General features: G+C 47.5%; 1 protein-coding gene across 2 annotated transcripts; it reads left to right on the top strand.

Moving 5' to 3' along the window:
• The first annotated feature begins 207 nt into the window (after positions 1-207).
• LOC142582032 (uncharacterized) lies at positions 208-22,191 on the top strand. 2 transcript variants are annotated; one of them, XR_012828364.1, is made up of 4 exons: positions 208-294; positions 10,987-11,073; positions 11,733-11,929; positions 21,910-22,191. XR_012828364.1 is itself a non-coding variant. In XM_075691454.1 (3 exons), the coding sequence occupies exons 1-3, from the start codon at positions 10,728-10,730 to the stop codon at positions 22,092-22,094; spliced, it is 696 nt and encodes a 231-aa protein (XP_075547569.1). In that variant the 5' UTR covers positions 10,475-10,727; the 3' UTR covers positions 22,095-22,191. The 2 variants fall into 2 exon arrangements, 1 of the variants encoding a protein (XP_075547569.1); XM_075691454.1 differs by lacking the exon at positions 208-294 and having other exon boundaries at positions 10,475-11,073; positions 11,765-11,929.
• Positions 22,192-23,404: the final 1,213 nt, after the last annotated feature.

The raw sequence follows: 23,404 nt of genomic DNA, 5'->3' as shown, positions 1-23,404 counted from the left end.
CAATAATTTCTTTATTGTACAAGTGGATGACGGTGTTTTATTCTTTGGCAACTGACGATGACCTACTCCTTACCGCTGCCTTTCGGAATGTACTTTTTTCTGTCGGCTTCGAATCTACGGTCGCTTTGGTAATTTTAGCATATAAGATCACTAAGACATAATAGAAACGGGAAATTCTGGTATTTCGATCCCTACAGTGCCATCTTTCTGGTGCCCGGCAGTCTGTTGATGACTGGCTGCCTCAATTTTCACCAGTTCTTCGGTTACTGCTCTGAGAATTGGACTTCAGTGAAAGTAAGCCATATCAACAGTCAAGGCAACTCTACCAGGAACTTATTCTTATTTTGGAGTAGTTATTGCTATACCTTGCCGCTATGAGATGTCGTTTACATACTACGTTACAGTGACTGCATGAACAGCTTTGTCAGAACAGCCCATGCGCAAGTGTCAAGCTTTATTTGAACTGCTCAACCATCTAATACATTAAATAGAAATTACTGGGCGTACCGACCAAGTGGTTTATGCAACCATAAGGCAAAGTGAAAGATACTACTTAACTAGCTATTTGGAATTCATGCCCGAAATTCGGCGGTTTTTGTAGCGGATCGAAGTCGATACGAAAGCTTTAAGGGTATCTTAAGCTTATTACAGTTACTATAATACTTCTGTACCGAAAAGGCCTACGGCAACGTAGCAACTGAAGCAAAGACAGACAGACAGACAGACAGACAGACAGACAGACAGACAGACAGACAGACAGACAGACAGACAGACAGACAGACAGACAGACAGACAGACAGACAGAGAGAGAGAGAGAGAGAGAGAGAGAGAGAGAGAGAACTTTAATTACAAGGTCCTGAGAAGCTTTGCCCTAGGGCAAAGCTGCGGGCCGCTCTCACGTGGGGACTGGTAGGCCGAGCCTAACCTCCGCCTCGTGGGCTCTCTGGGCAGCCCAGGTTTGACGTGAAAGTTCTGAGCTCTGGATGGCAGAGCTCCATTCTTCTTCTGTGATGCGATTGGATCCCTGTAACGAGGGGCATCGCCAGAGCATGTATGCGAGATTGCTAACAGCCCCACAGTCGGGGCAAGTAAACTAAAAGCCTCTGGAGTGATCATGTGGAAAATGGCCAGGTTTGGATATCACTTAGTCTGAAGCATTCGTAAGGTGGACGCCAGAGGTCTAGCCAGTTAACTGCGAGGGGGAGGATAAGTCCTCCTACCCAGGTGATAGTGCGTAGTAATTTCGCTGAAAGTAGTGAGAGTGTCCTGAAACTCGAGAACCCCGGAATCTGAGCCTGATGATGATGAAAAACTTTAGTTATCCCTCTTTAAAGGGAAGGGGGCAATGGAATAGAGGGTGGGGGGAGGAACTACTTGAAGTAGGCCTCCTTTGTCCTCTCAGCCCACTCCAGGATGGCCTCCTGAAGATCGGCCCTGGAGCTGCGCAAGGCAGCCTCCCACTGCTCCTCACTAGATATTAATTGCTTGAGGAAAGGGGGAAGGGGGTGCTTAGGGCACCCCCACATGATATGGTTTAAGTATGCTCTGGGAGATACACAGAATTTACAAGAGGGAGAAAGGTAAATGGCGGGATGAATGCGGTGGAGGAGGTAAGGGGACGGAAAGGTGCGAGTCTGCAGCTGTCGCCACAGAACTTCACACCTACGCGGGGATTTGCCCATGAGTGGCGGAAAGGTTAAGCGGCCTAATCGGTAGTGTGTGCAGATTTCGTGGTAAGTAATAAGTCGATCCCGCGCTGTGAACGGCGCCTCCTCCGTGGCGAGGTCCGACGCATCTGATGCCTGAGCCCGGACTGTAAATCCTCGGGCACTGGCATGAGCCGCCTCGTTTCCGGGAAGGCCCGCATGCGCGGGAGTCCAGATTAATGCCACAGTTTGATTGAAAGGATGAGCCAAGAGGAGAGAAAAAGCTGGCTTAGAGACCCTACCCGCTCCGAAGTTATGTATGGCTGCTTTGGAGTCGCTAACGATAACTGATGAATTTGGAATTGTGAGGGCCAGGGCTATGGCCGCTTCCTCCGCCTCCTCCGAGGAAGAGCCAGGAATGGAGGCGGCCGCAGCGACCTGCCCGTGAGAGTTAATGACTGATATTGCATAATGATTTCTGTTCCCATATTCGGCTGCATCAACATAGAGCACGTCTTTAGAGGTGGAGAATTGTTTTTGGAGAGCCTTTGCTCGCTGCCTCCTGCGCTGTTTGTGATGCACAGGGTGCATGTTTTTAGGAAGTGGGGGGATGCAGAGGTTCTCGTGTATGTGATGTGGAATGGTGTATTTAGTCTTGATGATGGATGCCGGAGTGATAGAAAGAGTTTGTAGAATGTGTCGACCTGTTGCGGTGTTAGAAAGTCTGCTATATTGGGATGTGAGGTGGGCTTCTGTGAGTTCAGAAAGTGTGTTGAAAGTTCCAGTAAGCATTAGCCTTTCAGTGGAGGTACGTATGGGGACTCCGAGAGCGAATTTATATATTTTGCGTAAAAGAGTGTCGATTTTATCTGATTCTGATTTAAGGAAATGTAGATATGGTGTTGCGAATGTAATCTTACTGATAACGAAGGCCTGAATCAAGCGGAGAAGTTCGGCCTCCTTTAGTCCGCCATGTTTATTGGAGACTCGCCCTAGAAGACGCAGGGTGTGATCGACTGTGGTCTGGAGTGTATGTAGGGTATATGTGTTGAGCCGGTTGCTTTGAATGTGTAAACCGAGCACCCGGAGCCTGTCCACTCTAGTAACGGGGATGTGCTTTAGGATTACCTCTATGCTAGACATGTGTTTTCCGGTCCCCCGGTGGGATGGCAGAAGTAGCAGCTCGGATTTTTGAGGGGAGCATGTGAGATTCATAGCCCCGGCATGAGCCACGACGGCGTCTGCTGCGGCCTGTAGAGTGTCTTGAATCTTTCCGTCGGAGCCGCCAGTCGTCCAAAGAGTGATGTCATCGGCGTAGAGTGAAAACTTGAGATCGGGAATAGACCGCAATGCTTGCGCCATCGGCATCATAGAAAGATTAAAAAGAAAAGGGGACAGCACTGAGCCTTGGGGCGTGCCGTAGCTACCTAAAGCGTATGAAAGGGATTGCTCTGTGCCTATGTGTATCGTTGCGGTACGGTTGGATAAGAAGGTACATATGTAGTCATATGTCTTTCCGCCAACCCCAATGAGATTAAGCTCTCGGAGGATGGCGGAATGTGAAACGTTATTGAAGGCGCCGTGGAGGTCCAGACTGAGAATTGCTTGCGTATCTAGACTGCTATTGGGTGTAATGATGTCATGCTTCATTCGAAGCATGATATCTTGGCATGAGAGAGATTTTCGAAAACCTACCATTTCTGATGGATAAAGATTGTTGTCCTCCATGTATTTACTGAGTCGGTTGAGGATGACGTGTTCGAGTGTTTTACCTAGACAAGAGGTTAGTGATATAGGCCTGAGATTAGAAGTGTTGAGGGGTTTGTTTGGCTTTGGGATAAAAATTACCCTGGCATCTTTCCACGAACTAGGGAGGGTGCCAGTGTCAAAGCAGTGATTGAAGTATGCCGTGATGGCTGTGACAGAGTTGTCGTCTAGATTGCGGAGTATTTTATTGTTAATAAGGTCGGGGCCTGGTGCTGACATTGTGCGCAGGGTGGCGAGGGCATGGCGAACCTCTGCTTCCGTGATAGCGGCGCTAAGTAGGTCGTTGGGTTCGCCAGTATATTTCGGCATGTCATACTTCTGAGCGGGAGGCAGATGTTTATGGCGGAGGTCGTCGAAGAATCCGTTGAGATTGTTTTTGTGTGCATGTAGCAGTTTGTTTATGCTATGGTTGTGGTGTGTGCGCGATGTGGTAGGGTCTAATAAGTGTCGCAAGAGTTGCCATGTGCGCTTGTTATCGAGGTTGTCATGCATGCTTTCACATACCTGGCCCCACTGCTGGCAGGCCAGTTGTGTGGCGTACTCCTGGATCTGGAGGTCTAATTTGGCAATTCTGAGTCTTAGTTTTCGGTTGAACCGTTGCCTCTTCCACCGTTTGAGAAGAGACTGTTTGGCTTCCCACATGTGTAGAAGCTTGGAATCAACCGTAGTGAGAGCGGTTTCGGGGGGCAGAGTGGTAGTGTGCGTCTGGGCGTCTGCGTGTAGTTGCTGAACCCATTCTGAAATGTCTTGAATGTTTGTGGGAGCTGATATCTGGCGGGCCTCTCGAAAATTGTCCCAATTGGTAAGGCTGAGGCGTTTGGGTGCAAAGGGTTTGTGTTTGAATTGTAGTGTGATGGTAATGATATAATGGTCGCTGCCGAGGTTAACTTGTGAGTTGTGCCATGTGACATGTTGGATTCTGTGTGTAAGCGTAAGATCAGGGGAGGTGTCCTTAGCTACGCTATTGCCTAGCCTGGTTGGTGCATCGATGTCGTTATGTAATGTGAGTCTGTGGTCTTGTATGTGGATCCATAGGGCTCTGCCCTTAGGAGTAGAAACGGAGTGACCCCACAAATGGTTGGGTGCGTTGAAATCTCCAAGGATTAGGAGGGGGTGGTGGGTGGCAGCGGCAATAGCTTGAGCGAAAAGGGAGTCAAAGCGGTGATGTTTGTCTTGTGGACGACTATAGATATTGAGAATGTAAAGGCCAGGTGCGTTATTTCTGCGAGGAATAATTTCTAGAAAATCGTGCTCTATATCGACGCTGTCGAATTGGGAGTGATTGGCAGTGAGGTGCTTTTGCATAAGAATTGCCGTATCTGGCCGGGAGACCTTATTGTTCTGATAGACATTATAACCTGGGAAGCTGATTAGTCCGTGAGTTTCCTGAAGCGCAATGACAGCTGGGAGATTAGAAGAGGAGGCTACAAACTGCTGGAGGTGTGCTTTCTTTTTTCGAAACCCCCTACAGTTCCACTGCCACACTTCAAACTCGGAGCGGGTCGGGTTCTTGGCCATTGTTAAGCGGAGCTGGTGGGGAGGCGGATCGAGCAGGTGCAACTATGTTAGGATGATTCGCGGTGACTCCAGCTATCCAACTTGTAGTTTGTTGGATGTGTGCTTGTACGAATTCAATAAATTTGTCTAGCTTTTCATTCCTGGCTGTGTAATCTGTATTGATTTTTTCAATTGCAGTGAGTATATTATGGAATTTAGTCTCCAAAGCGGTTAGTCTGTCGTTATAATTTAAGATTGTCTCGTCTAGGGTGTCCTCTGATCGCGGAGTGCTCGGAGTTTTACGTTTGCTGGGGGGAGGGTGAGGCGGTTCCCGTTCAGTGGAGGGGCTAGTGTCCATGGGGCGGTGTGAAGAGGTTTCAGGTAGGGCTGATGGATGATGAGTCGAAAGGGTCGTGTTAGAGAGAGGGGCTTCAGAGGTTGAAGTAGAGGGGTGACGAGATTGGAGTTCTAATTTAAGTCTTTGAATTTCGGCTTTTAGAATTGCATTTTCTTCAAGGAGGGATTCATTATTAGCAGTCTGGTTTGAGGAGCAGCTGGAAGAGGCTACCTTAGCCCAGCTTACCTGGGGTGGGTTGCGCGAGGAGTTGGCGAGAGTAGGGCTTGATGATAGAGCTGGCCAGGCGACGTCTTGGGTTGCATAGCCAGGCCCGCGGTCCTTGCTTTTGCTCCGACTTCTTCGCCGGCTTGAGTCGCGAGTGCGGTCGAGACTGGGAGTTCGGTTGGTGGGTGAAGTGTCTTGTTTGTGCCTGGGACGTTTAGGGCGCGGTTTGAACCTTTGTTTGCACAGTGAGGAGCCGGTTTGATGGTTTCCGTTGCACACAACACATATCGGGTCACATTCGTGGTCCATGGGTGCGTCTTTCATTCCACACTTGGGGCAGAGTGTGTCCGTGGCATTAGTGCAGACGTCCTGGCGATGACCAATCCCGCGGCATCGGGTGCAGGCTTCTACCTTCTGCCTGAAGGGGCGGCATCGAAGTGAACAGCCGTCGTAGTTGACGTAGAAAGGGATGATTTCGCCTTGGAATATGACCATGATGGTTTCAGTATTGCCCAGGCGTCGTGCACCCCCAATAATCAATGTTGGGTTGCATCTGCGGAGGGTTGAGGTGATGTCATCTTCTGAGTAATCTGGGGGCAAGTGAATGCATCCTCTGCAGGTATCGATGGGATCGGCCACATGGGTGGCGACTTCGTAAGGGTTACCATTGAATTGCAGACTCTGGATGTTGTGGTAGAGATCTGCACGTCCCATGTCTGGTGTGCTGATTAGAACGGTATTGTTGATGGTGTTGACACGAATTTGGTCAGAACTGGTGCGGTCGGTGATGGGGAGCCCGGCAGCCTTGAGGATGACTTGTCTGAGGATGCATGCATGGATTCCAGCGCAGTTGAGGCCCCCACGAACTCTTAGGATGATTTTATAATCGCTGCGCGGCAGCGGCGGGGGCTTCGGTTCTGCTCTTGATTGAGTCCTATGAGCCACTGTGGGGTATGCTGGTGGCGAAGGATACTGACGCTGTTTCGAGAGGTTATTGTGGATCTCGCGCCAGGTGCGCGCGCCATCGCGCTCCGTTCCTGCGCCCATGCTAGGCCGAGCTAGGCCCAGCAGCGAGACGGTCAGCCGAGAGCCCTAAAAAGGACTACGGCTCGCGTAAGGGACGTCGGAGTTGCTAAAGGAACTGTCAAGAAGTGCCGATAACACTCACATAGGTCCAGGCAGGAAATCAGGCGCTTGAAGCGATTGGGTAGGCACAAAAATGAAAAATGCAGGAGCCGAGGCAACATGCGACCGCTCACACCATCGTCGTCTTCTTCCTCCTGAGCCTGATCCTGCTCCCGCGCGGTGGGTTAGTGCGCGCGCTTGGGAGTGGGCGATGTCATTGAGATTGGGAAACGTAGCAAGCTGGGGGTCGAGGTGAGCCGGAAACCACGCGATGGTGTGCGGAGAGAACATCTTTTTCTTGAGATCTTCTGAGCCTCCTCAGCGATGGATCCTGTAGCGAAAGCCCTGACCGCCGATCTCGAATCAGTGAAGATTTGTGATCTGCTGTTGTCTAGGAGTGCTATAGCAACTGCGACCTGCTCCGATCTGGTTGGTGTTGAGTACTTCAGGGAAGCCGCATTCACTATCTGTCCGTTGTGATCAACGAGGGCAATGGCGAAGTTAGACGACTGTTCATATTGGGCTGCGTCGACAAAACATGCCGAGTAGGGATCGTCCTTGGTACGCTTGAGGAGGGCGAGGGCTCTTGCCCTGCGTCTGCCTACGTTGTGTCGAGGATTAACATTACGGGGAAACGGTGCAACTCGTACGTTGTTTCTTTGATCTTCTGAAATTTCATATTTCCGCTCTTCCATGAGGATAGGGTTGATCCCAAGAGCCGCCAGGATCTTCTTTCCAGCCGGGGTACAGGATAGATGGGCCAGTTGGGCTGACTCCTGGGCCTGGATTATCTAGTCCAATGTGTTGTGCACTTCTAGTTGCATAAGGAGATCCGTGCTCGCCCGTAACGGAATGCCTAGTACTTTTTTTATACTTTTTCTGATGAGCGTGTTTAATCGTTTCTTCTCGGAGTTATACCAGTTGTGCATGGCTGCCACATAAACTATATGACTCATGAGGAAGGCGTGGAACAACCTGAGGAGGTTGTCTTCCTTTAAGCCTCCATGCCTATTCGAGACTCTGTTGATAAGAAAAGGTATGAAAGCTACATTGCCACGCGCAGCACACGCCTTCGCCCTACGCTCTTATTTTTAATGCAAATACCATTGTTTACTTCAGACACGTGAGCCAGCCAGCCAGCCAGCCAGCCTGTCTGTCTGCCTGCCTGCCTATCTATCTATCTATCTATCTATCTATCTATCTATCTATCTATCTATCTATCTATCTATCTATCTATCTATCTATCTATCTATCTATCTATCTATCTATCTATCTATCTATCTATCTATCTATCTATCTATCTATCTATCTATCTATCTATCTATCTATCTATCTATCTATCTATCTATCTATCTGTCTGTCTGTCTGTCTGTCTGTCTGTCTGTCTGTCTGTCTGTCTGTCTGTCTGTCTGTCTGTCTGTCTGTCTGTCTATCTATCTATCTATCTATCTATCTATCTATCTATCTATCTATCTATCTATGTTGTGTGCCTGCTTGGGCTACTATGTATATGCTGCTGGTCGGGATGCATCGTGGTCGTTCTCTTTTCGTCATTCCAGCTTCGTGATCTAACTCGGGTCATGTTACGATGCGCACACTTAGTGGTCGAAGTTATCAAATAGCTTGGGCCACTAGGTATGTGTTCGGCGTCGTGATGGTGTAGTCGTTGTGTCGACGTCATTCGAACTTTGTCATCTGAGTCTCGTCATGGCATCGTCACACCATCATCGTCAAGCAGTTGTTAATATGCCGTCGTCGTCACGCTTTCGCTTTATCATTGTCATCACTTCAGTAGCTTCCTCCCACTGTAGTCATGAAATAGTCGTAGTTGCAGCTTCTTCATCCAGTTGTTGTCATGCCGTCATCACGCCATCGTCGTCATTTGATTGTACTTATAGTGACCGCGGTTAGGTCCACTACAACAATGTGTGAGTCAGTGAGCGAAAGGCCTGTCAACCGTTTGAGCCGATGGCAGGAGCCCAAGAAACATTTTTTTCTGCTTCTGACGTCGCAGCATATAGTCGTCGCCACGCTGTCGTCATTATACCATCGTTATAACTTAAACATGGCTATGTCAATGTTGTCTTGTCGTTGTTGTTACGCAGCCTATGCCGCTCCATGGATATTCGTTCTTCGTTATTCCACCACCCCTGTGTCAGTGTCATACATCCGTCGTCTTGCTTCAATGCTCATTTGCTCCCTTTACGAGCGAGAGTTATAGGAAAGTGAGACAATATCACACTATGTGACGTATATTGGAGAGAAATGTGCTTCCATTCCATGCATCGTGCAAACAGGAATGTTGCCGTTAGTGTGCTAGCAAGGCACACATTACGCCTTCTGATTGGCTTGCGACAAGCGCGTTTTTTCTTTCCGGTGATGGAAATTCGTTTCGTACCGATCGGCGCGACGCAGATTTTCTCGTCGCCGACAAGCACGGCGAGGTCCATGTCTTACTCTCACAGCCCACTCTGATTACTTGTGTCCTTCGCGAAACCGTCCCCAGCCTCAGTGATTGCGGACACCTATTCCCGGTGACAACACAAGAATTACGAGGTTATATATTATATGGTTATAACTCGAACGCAGTTAGCCGAGGTGCGCAAGACAATTATATTCACTTACTTGCTTGACTTAAAGCGGCTTGGCGAGCGCAAAACAACTGTTTTCTCCGCCAGAACTGTGTTTGCGCCACTGGTTTCAGGATGAAATTTGAACGTTTAGGGAAAATGTTATTGTTGATCTTGATATAGCTTCTCAGCCATAGCTAGCATTTTAGCTTGAAACAATCAGCTCTTACTTTCCAATTGACGCAGCATTTACATTAGCAGAGCCAATTTATTGAGCTGTGAGAGGATTCCTGTAAGCTCGGCTTGCTTTCAGAGGTGAAGAGCAGGCGCACTACGTTTTTCTCGGAGGAGCTTGTTTATATTTATCAGGTTTTCACCGACTACAGTCTTATTCTGGCTTTCAGAAATGAACTAAATATAATATCTCGTACTTATTCCTGAGAGAGCAATTAGAAGGACGCTCAAGGCGCGCTTGCCTGGCCGCCGATGGCGTTGGCGTTCTCAGGCTGTCACGGAATAAACACCCATTTATTCCTTTTGCATATACGACTAAAGAGATTATGGGTAAACGTCAGATAAAATTAGCACAGTCCTGCTTGTGGACTCTGCAAACGCAGATGGGTTTCATTATACCTTATCTCAAGCACAATCTAATTGCGGGGCCTGGGTCGTCATCACGGGAACTTTGTAAGACGCTGTCAGTACTACGCTAAATTTTCCCATCACTTTCAATGCATTGCCATCAGGCGAAATGGCCAATCCTACTTGAGGCCCCTATTCAGTACCCGATAGTAAATTAGTGAATGTGTCATACGTAAATAGACTCACGCACGCGAATGCGCTAGCTGCAACAAAGCAACGGTGCGACTTCTGGTTGAGCTTCATTCTTCATTTGATGTCAGAGCTACAGAACCTTAGAATCGTCCAAGTTTACATTTTGTTTTCGCTCTAAATAAAATGGAAGCTTGGCAGAAGAAGACAGCAAGACTCTGCCTGCCATTCTCTGGAATCGGACCATAGACACATGAGCGTGTTTGTCAGTACGTGAGTGACAGGCAGGTGGCCTCCTTGGTATTGTTCTTTGTTTTGTTCTTCTATTTTATTTTTTTGGCTGTACACAATTTTTGGGCTCAACGAGTCGGCAACAGAGGACGAGAATTCGGAGGAAAAATGCATAGCGATACACTGCTGCCTTCAGCATATACGGGGATAACCAGTAAACTTGAACAAGTTGTGAACATAGTGTAGAGAACGAAAGACTAATTATTACGTCTACACGTGCTGAATAAACTTGACCATGACTAAGATCTGTCACTACATTGCTTGATTACTGTTGCATTACATCGGCAGTAATCGTAAGATGACTTCTGCCTAATTCTTTCTCTGAAATAATTTACGATAATTTTTCATTATGCGATGACGTAAATATAAATATGAGACTGGCGAAAAAGTTATGGCAGCATGGTACACTCCTGTAACACGTGAAGGCGAAAGCCTGCTTGTGACTTGGTAATGTATTAGGTATAACGATCGGAGGGGTCCGACTTCTTGCAGAACATAATGAGCCGCAGTGTGAAGTACACATATAGCAAACCGTCGCATGCAAGCTTCAACCTCCTCTCCGCGTTGCCGTCTCGCATTGTCGCGTTGCTGCTTTCGCAGTTCGTCTCCTTCGGCTCGTTTTTGACGCTTAGCCGCGGCTTCGCGCGCTTGTATAGTGGTGTCAGTGGTCATAGGCGCAGAGCTTCCGCTTCCAGGCTTTTGGACCAAGAATCGTCGAGTGTGGTTTATGGAAGTAGAGACCCGTTTTCAATTCCAGCGCATCACTTCACAGACAGCAAGGTATCAGCAAGTAGTCGCCGGCTACTATCCTACATCGCCGATGCCATAGACGACCTCCTAGCGGGTAAGCTTGCCTCAATTTATTCGAACATGAATGGTGTGTCGTTGTTATTCTAAGCGCCCAAACAGCTTTCCTTTATTTCCTGCTCGAAAACTTCCTTTGCCGGGTTTCTTTTTTCAGAATTAGGTTATCACGTATGTTGCTGAAGCGCATACCTTAAGGCCGTAAACAGCAGTGCAAGCGAATAAAAATTGATAGTAGTCGTTTTGCAAAAGTGGTACATCCACAAATAAGCACAGTGCTAAACGAATCATGTGTCAACGAAGAGAAAGCATGTTCGTTTACATTCTTTCCGTGCCCGTCGGGCGATGCAGTTGATTATTTGCGAAAGGAAATTGCGGCACGAGCAATGCCGTGTTCGGGTCTCCGACATTTCACGCCGATTCCCTCGGTCTCCTTTTATACGTGGTGGACTGTCGCTTGTCGATTGGTGGAAATGAGCACGTAGCACCTGCGGTAAGTGATATCTCGCGCTTGCGCATCGCCACGCACCTGTGGTGATATCGCATCCGTGACGTCAGAGCGCTTCCCCGTAACTCGGCCAGCATGGAGCGGTCGACACATATATAAGATTTTCATGTAACATCCATGGCGCAGTTTGCTCTCTGCATGTGCGTGGCGTCCATTCCAACGGGTACAATGATCACCCTGGGTGTCGGCAGGGTTCGCTGCCACGCGTTCGCTGCCATTACAGGGTTCCTGGTGCTAGCCGCAGTGACGGGAGTGCAAGCTCGCTGCCCTCACAGGCGGTCGGGTCTCTTGAGTACCTGCGACTACACCGTATGTTCCCCCGCGGAGTGCGCCGCGCAGGGTCTGGAGTGCTGCCCGAAACCGTGCGGTGGAAGCTGGTGCGTCAAAGGTACGGCCCACTGTTTACTGAACCACGATTGACTGATCCACTGGGTTCAACATTTCAAAACAACGTAGCGGGTTATGAGTGACGGCATGTCTGAGGGCTTGATATTCTTGAGTGTTCACTTAGACTTAAGGGCACGAATGTATTCTGTGCCGTTTACATTGGAATTTGGAGGGCGAATCGAGCCTGCGCGTCCCGGCGCTCAGCTGCAGAGCGCCGCAGTTAATGAGCCAACGCAGTGCGTGGTACGATGTATTGTGCGAAACTATTCCGAAGGCTTAGACAGGTACGTCCTTTCTCATGAATTGTGCCTATTGTCATGGAAATGATCCGGACCGAAATAACGAGCACTTCCTGTGACAGCGTTTTCAATGTGCTAGCCAGCGCTGCTTCGGGCTTCGAAATTCAGCGTGGAATCGTTCTTGCTCATGTCACTGTAGGCTGGAGTTGTAAGCATTGCCTATTGCACGCAATATTCCAAGCGAGTTGAATCCATACTGCCTTATATTCTGCGTTAGCGTTGTAACGTGCACTTCTTTTTATAACTGTAGATGAAAAATGTATCCATTTTAGGTGGCGCAGTGCAATCAGATAAAACTAAACGGATTTTCATGCTCCACCGATTGAAATCTTTTGATTCCAAAGCATCACATGTGCCATTGAGTGACAAAGCCGGCGTCTGTAGCAGGGAAGCGTCACCTAAATCCCTACTGGATGCGGTGCCACGTAAGCTGCGCGGCTCGACTGAGCAGAGCAGGGCAAAGGAAACAGCTGCCGCGTCAGGTGTTGCGTTAGGGGAGCGGACGCCACAGCGACGCCATAGCACCTTTGCTCGTGGAAGTCTGTCTTATCCGCGCAAGCTCTCGTTTACGTTCGAACTTCACTTCGGTAATCGCAATGAAGAAATTGACGTGTAATGAAAGCCGAAAGGAAACATTGGCTGAGGTTTAACTCCTCTAACCATAGTTATAACAGCTCGAGGACTATGCACATAGTCTTTCATTAAAGTCAGGCCACAGTCTCACACACGTTACACACGCCGCGAGCGGGTTGCCCGTGAAGTTGCGGTGAAGCCTGGCCGTCGCAGTCGAACTTGCCAGAGCCGTAGGGTGCGATTAGTCAAACGTTCATTGTGGGTGCCCTTGTACCCACGGCTTCGTCTCCTTGTTATTGTTCGTGTTTGTGAACGACGGCGGTGATTGTGGTAGTTTCGGCCTTAGCACACTTCCGCGCTTGGTAAGCGTCTCTATAACGTGCTAACCTGGCCTCCCTGTATTCCGGTGTTTCAGCAGGCAACTTTGCCTTTGCTTGAGATTTCGCAGCCTGCCGTCTAGCTATATCTAGCGGGTGGCTGCACTCAGCCAGTCGCTTGCGGTGAAGCGCACGCAAGGAGGGCCCAGCCGGCGTGCCATCCATGGCTCGACTGAGCCCACTGAGCCACAGAACACCTATACAAATTAAGAGAAGGGAAACTGTACCTTGCACACTGCAACGGAAATAAGAGTAGCGGTGGCGTTGCGAACTAAAGTATGCAACCGAGAGATGGCGCTGGCACTATTATCATCATCATTACGTAGTGCGCAATATGGCCGCCACGATAGCGGCTGGTGGGGTTCGTTGTGCTGCTCGCTCGCTCGCTCGCTCGTTTTTGGTGTTTTGCTACCGCTTTTGGAGCGGTGTTCGTGTGTACAATACTCTTAAATGACTATCGATACCTTTATTATATCGCCAGGTGACCGAGAGGCCTCAAATGGTAAAGAAACACGTCAGACAAGTAAGCTTGCATTGTTTATTGACAATCGTGAAGGAAGCAGTACATGACCCACAATTTTCGTACAGGTTAGGTGGAGCTAATGCTGTCAGTTACTGAGTTGACAACATACAGAAACACGGTAATCTATTTAACGGAATTGAAAGCTGAAATCGAGGAAAGTTTGGGCGTGCCGCTAAAGGAAGGACAACGATATTGTGCTCGCCTACGCTAGTACTTCTGTTGCATACAGTGCTGTTTGACGTGTTCCATATTATATGTATGTTGTCTGCCTTCGACAATTTCAGCTAGATTAAAAAAAGAAACACAAGAAGTGCTCAGCAAACGTGTACTGTCAGTAAGGTAAGCTCGAGCTGCAATGCAAATCTACTGCACATTTATTGTTCAGCTGCGGCAGTAAAGCATTTGACACAAGTGGAGTACTCGTAGGAAGGCGAGGAACGTTATGGAGATGACAGTGCTTACAAGGACCTCTGCCAATACTGTGTGTAAACGACGACACTAAATAAACATATCAGTATGCCCAATTAATGCTCACAGATCCTTGTAAAGTGCGATTTACGGTTTCATGTTGAAAAAGCATCTCGGCTTGCGTGTTCAAACAATGCTAAAAGGTTACAAGGAGATGAACATGTCAGTTGAGTAACACAGGTGAGCAAGGAAAGCCTATGCCTGTAGCCAATGTTTAAAAAAATCAAACATATTTGTGAAGGCGGTTGCGAAGATAGTTCCCACGCTGAGGCTTCCCTTGCTCGTCCAGTATTGATTGGCTGAATGTTAAGCCAAACTTCAAGTATATTTCAAACTTGTTGGGAACACACTGTCCTCAGGTATGTCATCTGCTGTTTGAAGACGAAAGAAAATTAGATTTTATTGGTTCGTCATGTTTGAGAAGTGTGGAGTAGGCCAGTTGTGTGAAGTTGTCTGTTCTAGCCATTTTTCACGGTGCAGGGCTAGCCTAGTTGCAAATTTTTGCAAATGAAAAATGCAATATCCAGATCTAATTCTAACCCTATCACCTACTATCTTAACAATGCTCCCTTAGATTTCATCATGTCCTATAAGTATATTTGCGCACACATTCCCAAATATTTAAATTGGACCAATATAGAGTATGTCACTACCAATGCAATTCACCTGCTCGGGTACTTACAGTGCAACTTTTCCAAAGCGCTGTCTACTTTAAAACTACACCTTTACAAGACGCTAATACGCTCATAACTTGAATATGCATCTGCAATATGGGATCCCAGTCACGTTAGTCGTTCTACTTCACTTGAACTAGTACAAAATAACTCTGCTCATTTCATTCTTTCTAGCTATAACTGTACCGCAAATATAACCTTAACGAAGCTAACCAGCACTTATTCCCCTAGCTAGTCGCCATGTTTCGATATTTCATAAAATTTTCCGTCATACGACACTTCACGACGACTTCATATAGCGGCGTCAAGTACATTTCAAACTGCATCGATCATCGCAGTAACGCAGGGATTGAGTCTTGCTACACGAAGTCTTTCTTTCATACCTCGTACATCTCAGGAATGGAACCACCTTCCCTCAAGTATCGTAGCCATCACCGATAACCAACTTTTTTTTGCAAAACATTAGCTAACATTGTATAATCAGGAGAATCATTGTATTACCAAAACTCACTGCTCTTGTTTGTTTTACTCTACTGCTTTGTAACCACTCCCCTCTTTATTGGCATACAGCCCTGAGCGTACGTTAAATAAAAAAATAGAATAATAAAGTGAAGAGTGACGGCCAGAGTTTCTGTGAACATGAAGCATCATATCCTCAAAATTGCACTGAGCGGTTTTGAAGGCTTTAAAATTCTTTGCAGTTTCATGTAACAAATCAACGCTATGAAGGAGCATGTGATACTTGTTGGTAATGCCCGTCAACCTGATCTTCAAATAGCAGATGAAATTTGTGCATTACCAAGTCGCAGCTTACTACATGACGAGAAAAGAAACAAGTTGGAACTGAACTTGTTACTTCTCCGATTGTCATAAAATGCCCTTAAAATCAAGCAAGCTTGTACGTCAAATTTTAGCATTCCCGCTCGGTACGATACAAAACTGCAGACTGTTGCTTTCCTGATAAGGCTCGCAGCCCTCTATTTGGTAAACTTGCAAACATTTCATAGTGGGGCACATAGTTCAAGAGGACCTGTTGTCATTATGGTGTCCGCTGAGCTTCTTACGGCTTGGTGTGGGCAGCTTGCAAACCAATAATCTCTTTTGTCCTTCCTGAAAAGAGCAATCATGAAGCCATGACAAACATGCATGCAAAGAATGGTGAAACAAAAGCTTGTCCAATACATGAACAAATCAGTTCTAGTTGAAGTGTTCAGAAACATACCTTGCGAGGATTCTGGCTCTGTGGCGACACATTCACTGGTGACTTGCACGTCCAGAGACAATAGTCCAAAGTGGTGATCAAATATGAGCAGCATCTTGGAGGCTAGAGGCACAAGAAAGCCTCAATTACAATGGTGGTAACGTGGGTGAGTTTGTGTTTCATGTGACTAAGAACAGTGCACAAAACGCTCCTTGACAGAAAAGCACACACAACACTGTTTTGAGTGTGCATTTCTTTCAATGGTGTCCTTGTGCGGGCTGTCATTATTGAAGCCTCGATTAATTTTTTTTCCAGCTACTAGGTAATAAACACAGCAATTTTATTATGTATGAAATGATATTAATTCAACTGTATCGCCGGAAGTATACTTGCACTAATGTGCTGAGAATTTATCGCAGTGTATCATTCATGCAGACACAGCCAGAACTATTCATTTCTTTTACTGTACTCCGTGTTAGGAATTCTCGCAACGTGGCAAAATAACAAGAGCCTTGTTTGAATTGGCATTGAAGAGCAATAACTTTATTATGATTTTCCACTTTGAAAAAAAAATGACTACAGCAATCTGTTGTACCCGCCTTGTACCCGAAGGAACTGAAAGTTGAAAATGCGAAGCAGTGTTTTTTGACTCACCGGTGCACACACCCAGAAGCTGCAAGGTTAATCCGCTTTCTTGGGTAGTTTCCAGACAGACTGTGCTCGGTTGCGGCGACGAGTTCTCACGCTAGCTAGCACATTTTTTCAAACAACCCGTCATTACGCGGCTAGACCCGGCAGACCACTGACGACGAAAGCCGTGTATGTACCCATTACGCCAGTGATGCACCGCAGCTGATAAAATTTACCGTCTTTAAACCCGGTGGCCTGGTTGCGGCTATCGAATGTCGGGTTCATAAACTGGCTGAGATATTATTGTTGGCTAATTAAGACGAACCTGCGTGATGCTGCACCGAGGAAACGACCACCCCGTTCGCAAATATAACCGCCGTATAATTTGAATCGATAACCGCACGGACTGCCATCGGTACCAGTGGGCTGCGGCTTCTTACACGTCAGTGAAGTCCCAAAACCTTTATTAAAGTGATAAAGCACAGGCTTTAATAACGTAAGTTTAATCAAAACAATTGTCTGTTTATTTTGCAGAAAGTTACACGTCAACTTTGTTTGACGGTTATTATGTGTACATCTATAGATCAAATATTTAGCCGCGTTGAGCGCCCCTAGCAGAAAAAATACAAAGTATGCGACGAAATTACAGTAGCTCCACTTACGCTGGAACGCGCCGCGGTTGATTTTTCGCCCTCTGTGGCGATCGCTAGAACTTGAGTGTGCGGGGCCTGACTGAGCGACGAAGCGCCGGCGAAAAACCTTCGCTTAGTCACGTGGTGCCACAGTGGCAAGGCTCCACGCGGCTGCGACCCATCTCTGCAGCGGATCACGTGGCGTGACGTCACACCTGCCACACTTGCGTTGCGGCGGCTCAAGGTCATTTCGGCAACGATGGATCACCTTCCGAGACACGGCGTAGTAGAGCTATCGCTCTGAGGGGTTGGCGGTGGTTAGTTTCGAACTTACGACCCCACGCTCAGAAGGGAGTGTCTTGCCCACTGGGTTAAACCAGCACCTCCTAGATATCAGGCCTAGGCACTCGGCTTTGACATCAAGCCACTGGGACCGAAATTTCCACTGCCAATCGCTGCGTGACAAATATGGCTACGTCAAAATCTCCACCGCTTACTCGAGTGTCTCCCATTATATTCTATGGCATTTCATCAAAGTAGGCTGACGTCGCGGATGAGAATCTATGGCAGTTAATCAAGGTACAATGACGTCTGAGATCGAAGCCTCAACGCACTCGTTCGCCCGCGAGGAGTTCATATTTAGACACAACGCTGAGCGGCGTTCAATACAATGACACTTTCGCATTCACACAATGCTAAGCAGGCTACAGCTAAATTCATATAGTCAGACATGACTACATATACGTTGGCAGAACTTGCAGCTCTCCATGCCACTATGACGTACGTCAACGAAGAGCCGACACTGAAATCGGTCATATTCTGTGACTCACAGTATCAAGTCTGCACTACATCACCGAATTCACGATCAGGTGGTACCCGACATCAGGGAAGTACGCCACCATGCACTGGAAATTGGACACAGTATCATCTTTCAGGGGATTCCTGCTCACTGTAGCATTGTCGGCAGCAACTTTGCTGACAGGGCTGCCCGATCTGCCCACGCACACACCCAGACACGTCCAATACTTTCGGTGAGATCACGCACTGCCACGAAATTCGCCTGCTTTCACGCAAAATTCACAGGCTTTCTGGAGTGCAATTGCCAATTGCATAAGCTGGACCGCTCGCTACAGCTGCCGTCTAGCCTTTCCGGCGGCGAAACCACCTTCGGTGTGCCGCTTGTGACTGGGAGTGGCGTTCACCTGCGCTTACTCTTATCGTATGGGAATGGCCGAGAACCTAGTGTGCGACTCCTGTAGGTGCGAGGAAACCGCCGGGCACCTATTATGTACGGGCTTATGTACGAGTTGTCCTGAGAGGGCGTCGGACGTCGTAGTGAACTACGACGTCCGAGGCCTCTCTCTCAGGAGAACTTTAAACCAACTGTACTCGAGACTGTTCTCCGAATCAAATATACTCAGACCGTGGCCACACCTGTCACTGGCACAAAAAGCGATTCCTGCACTGCTACACTGCTTGAGGTGCATCGGCTAAGAATGTCCCTACGCATCCTCCCAGTGTCCCTGCACATCCTCCCACGTGCACTCCGTGCTCACTCTACATATCTTTTCCTATTTCTATTCTCCTTTCGCTTACCTCCAGTGTATGGTAGCAAACCGGGCGCTCATCTGGTTGACCTCCCTGCCTTTCCTCTCCTTGCTCACTCTCTCTCTCTCTATCTGTCCGTATGTAGACTATTAGCCATACCCAGTGACACAAGTTGTCCGCTTGCTTGTCTCACTAGGCATTTGAGGTACGCACTGACTGTTGTGCTGCCGAGCGGACAACGTGGTCTAGAATTTGCTGCAGGGCACCGTCTGGCCTGTTGAGAACTAGTCAGTGGGTATGTGCCAACTGGGTATGTACCCGAACAGACAACTTCAACACTACGTGCATTATATTGGCATGTGGTCATGTTTAAGCAATCGTCCAGAGTGGACGTGGTGAGGCAACACAGGGGTCATGCAGCTTCAATATATTAAAGCGACAGCACCCCATGCACGTCGAACGTGGCCGCTTGTTAAACCCCCTTTAAATATGTATCTGTAGCGGCGTGTTCGCTGGGTGGCGCAGCGTGCTCAGAGCGAAGCGCGAGCGCGGAGCCTGGCTCCAGTACGCTCCTCGTACCTGATGCCGCTCCATGTGCCTCATTCGATGAGCCTCATTCAATGAGCCCTCTGTGTCCATGCCTCGCCCCAAAGAAGCAACTCTCTACCCAGGAGTTTTAAGAACGCAACCACAGCCGTCGCTATGCGATGGAACCCCCGAAGGCCCGCGCCACTCGCTTCGAGCAAATGTCGCCGAGCAGCCATCAGCGTCACGGTGCCGAATCAAGCAAAGGCCTCAGTTACGTGACATAAGAACTTAAAACTGCAACGCATTCATCATTAGAAAGATTTATAATCGCATTATTGTGGCCAAATGTCTCCAAATAATCGGTGCGTCCCCAACTTCTTTGGTGAGTACCCCCGCCGATTCGGGAGCAAAATCATGCCTGTAGCCCAACAAGCGTGAGACTTTTCTCATAGGAAAACATAGGCCTCTATAGAAAATACATAGGATTGAGATGGGCCAACTTGAATTTGGGAGCGAGTCAACGAAAATTTGGGAATTATATGGGTGTGGAAGAAATTGAAATCGGGGAAACGGAAGCAGCAAATAAGTATCGGTCGAGCTAAACAACGCTAGGCATTAGGAGACAATTGTCCGAATTTCTGTAGGTTCTTTATTTACACATGGCAATAAACATAAAATTAATTCCTCGTCTGCTGCATCCACATCATCGTTTCTTTCTTCCTGTATTTGTGACTAAGAAAGGATGGATTCTCTCGTATTCCATTGTTCTCGAATTTTTCAAAACTGATGCGGAGCGCGGAATTCTTTCGAAGTAGATTGCTTCATTAGTGCTCAGTTTCAAATAGGGAATTACTGTTAATGTGAACCGATTTTAAATCAGTATTATTGCTTTATAATTAGGTAATAAGTCAGACTAGTGCAAGTACCGTGCGTCTTTTTGTTTCCTAGAAAATATTTGTTTCGACTAAATGTGGTTGAGCTCTCTTCTGGTTTCGGTTTCGATAACAATGTTTCCGATTCTGCTTTACCTTTGGCTGCAAAAATGTTCCATACGTCGTCTCTAGTGGAGCGCACGAGCTTCAATATTTCATTTTTAAGCAGGCCGTGCAGATGGACGCAATAAACTCGCGGATGGCAAATATTTCACTGGGAAAGACGCCAAGCTTCTCGAAGTACAGCAAGGCTGAACCAGCTCGCGCATATTGTGAAAATGCGGTCATGGCTCTCTTTATTGCAATTCTTTTGTAATTTCTAAGCCGCTTTTCTCAGTTGCTCACAAAAGGAAGCAGTAGTTCCATGCAAAAACATTTTTTTTCTTGTTTACGTAGAGAATTTTGCAGCAAAAATACCGGATCCTTCCCTAGATAAATACAAACTACAAGAAGAATGTTTTAGCAATGACAGGCAACATGTCAAGTAAAAGTGGCACTTGCGAACTGGGCCAGGTGCATGCAGCATCCATGCACGTGAGGTTCCCATCCTTCACAAGAGTATCCGAAATCTGCATTGCAGTGCTCGACCCGCGCCAAATGAAAACGTTTGTGCCATGCTACGGGTGAGCCACGCATAACAAATTCTGCGCTTTAGAGTGAAGGTCTTGCGAGTGACTTTTGGAAAATTACGTCTTGTTACTAATGCAAATGATCTTACGCAAGAGATGGGTACAAAGAGAGACGGGCGGCTGCACGGTAAACGGGTGCCACGGCTCAGATTCTACGCTACACGTGCAAAATATACTCGCCTTGCATAACACACATATTGCTAACAATGTTCTTAATGTAAGAAACAGCCAAATCATTTCTGCAGAGATAAGGAAACACCTTGGCCCACGAGCGAAGCGGTGCGTGGAAAAGCGCAAGGGGGGAGGGGGTAACCAGAGGCACATGAAAAGCCCAGCGTTAACGTCTCTATGGAAACGGGATGCGTGGACGTACGCCCGTAGATGTAAGGTAAAGTGGAAGCGCAAATCACTACGCCGCCTGGCGGGTGGTCGGACCCCTACTTGCTGGGCTGCGAAATGGCTCGATTGCCCGCTCTTTACGTAGGTATGTTTCTCTATGCTTTATACCGTTCAGACAAGTAACAATTGTTCGCATTGTAAGTCTTTTTTTTTTGGTCGATGAGTATACATAGCTGCTGGAACTTTGACTTGCAAACTGCCACAGTGCCTAGGCTGTGCCCGCTTCGGCCTAGGTGCCACAAACCATGGCACGCAAACCATTACGTTAAAATGTCTAGTACGGCGTTTGGATCTAGCACTAGGAGGTACCACTGCGTAAATAATACACAGAAATGCCTCTATCACATAAAAAAATTTACTGTGGTGTTAGTTATAAAAGCTTTTGTAACTTTCTGATGGCGCACAATACCAGACATCACAACGTACACTGCTTACCTAATAGCTGAACTTTGCTTCCTTCGATAGAACGCAGGTTGACGAAGGGTTTGTCAAAGTGTAACACTAGACAATCTTGCCTATAATATTGTTGAAATGTTATTCGTTCTTCTCTCATTTCGCACCATTCCAGGTATACGTCCGCCACCCGAATTCACCGAGATCTGTCCACCAGTGTTTAATTCGGCCCAGGACTGCATTGAGCCGAGGAATAACACGACTTGTGAACAACTGAACTGCTTCAAGGTGGGATCCATCTGCTGCCGCAATGGCTGCAAGGAAAATTACTGCTACCTCGTGCCGAGTACATTCAAGTGAGGCCCTTGGTCACCGCTAGCCACGCCAAGCTCCTTCTCGACAGTTTATCAGAATAAACATCCGTTTGACATGCTCATCAATATTCCGCTGGCCAAGCATGTTCTGTGGCAATGTGTACGCGTTTCATTGTGCTGAAAAACCCTCAGTACACTACTAGGTTGCTTCTGGTTATCACAGGGCTCCTTCGTTTATAACTCTGACCTTTGTACACGTCTGAAGGTGCCTTCGCAGTCATTATGCGTTGATGCCGTCGCCCATATAATTCTTCATCAATCTCGCCTACTAGACGATCGCGCGTGTACCTTCATCTGGTGACTTGAGCCTCTATTGTGGACAATGTCGCCTTTTCGTCGACACGTGACGTAGGCGCGACGTGTTCGAAATGGCGCAGATGTAGGCGTCGTGCTTTCCTAACGTGACATAAAGATCACGTTTCGCCTAAGAAACTGAACTGGAGGCACTAAGTCTAACTTTCTTGATCAAGCAAAAGGGATTCCTTCGTGAAAACTAAAGGAGCTAGCTGAAAGCCTATGAACATTCCGTCAAAAACGCTTCTCACTTCCGTCGCCTGCTTCATGAGCCAGAATGCCTGTCGCCGAGAAACGGAATGAATAATCGAATATTGGGGCCAACGCGCTCGTGTTCTACCTTCAGACGGCATACGTGACCGGCCATTGCGATGAGCCTATAGGTTCGAGGCCTCATCAGACAGTTTAAGTTTTGTGTTTGCAACCGAAAGTAGACGCATTACGTACGTAAAGAAAACGCGTCTTTCTCGCTGCGCATGCTCCGCATGTTATTGTGTTTCTGTAGCTTATGTATGCTATGATAACGTGCGCTATTTGGCCAATGTAACGTGCGTAATCTTCGCGGACGATCAGAAATAGCGTTGTCGAACCGGGCGGCAGCTATTGCTCCCGCTTCACCGTAAATTCTCGTGATGGTTACGCTCTCACTCTCGTTCATCGTCACTAACTATTGAAATGAGCTTTCGCTTCCTCTAAACCATAGAGTTTCTAAATAAATACCCTAGAGGGAAATGTGGCGCTGGTGTCTACGGGGCTCTCATGAACGTTGCCTCAACCTACATGGGGATGATGGGAAGTACACGCTTCGGATTGAATTCGATCTTTTGACTAGTGGCGTTTGCTTGCGGCGCAGTAAGCAAAGTTATACTGAAGTATTATCGCATAAAATCCAATTTTATTTCTGCAGTATCTTATTTAATTTACAGCACGTTACATTGTATGACTTTGTATGACTTTGAGATGGAAGCACGGTTTACTATGGTTTATCACCAGGACACACCA

Source organism: Dermacentor variabilis, chromosome 5 (assembly GCF_050947875.1).
Source record: "Dermacentor variabilis isolate Ectoservices chromosome 5, ASM5094787v1, whole genome shotgun sequence".
NCBI lineage: Eukaryota > Metazoa > Arthropoda > Arachnida > Ixodida > Ixodidae > Dermacentor > Dermacentor variabilis.
The sequence above is the reverse complement of the archived record's forward strand: the minus strand, read 5'-3'. Positions and strand labels throughout refer to the sequence as shown.

Bases quoted from the DNA above. Each gene is read 5' to 3' on its own strand.
- LOC142582032 (XM_075691454.1), top strand. From the start codon at position 10,728: ATGAGCCGCAGTGTGAAGTACACATATAGCAAACCGTCGCATGCAAGC. The intron at 11,074-11,764 runs GTAAGCTTGCCT...CTGCCATTACAG, and splicing joins CATAGACGACCTCCTAGCGG to GGTTCCTGGTGCTAGCCGCA. The intron at 11,930-21,909 runs GTACGGCCCACT...GCACCATTCCAG, and splicing joins TGGAAGCTGGTGCGTCAAAG to GTATACGTCCGCCACCCGAA.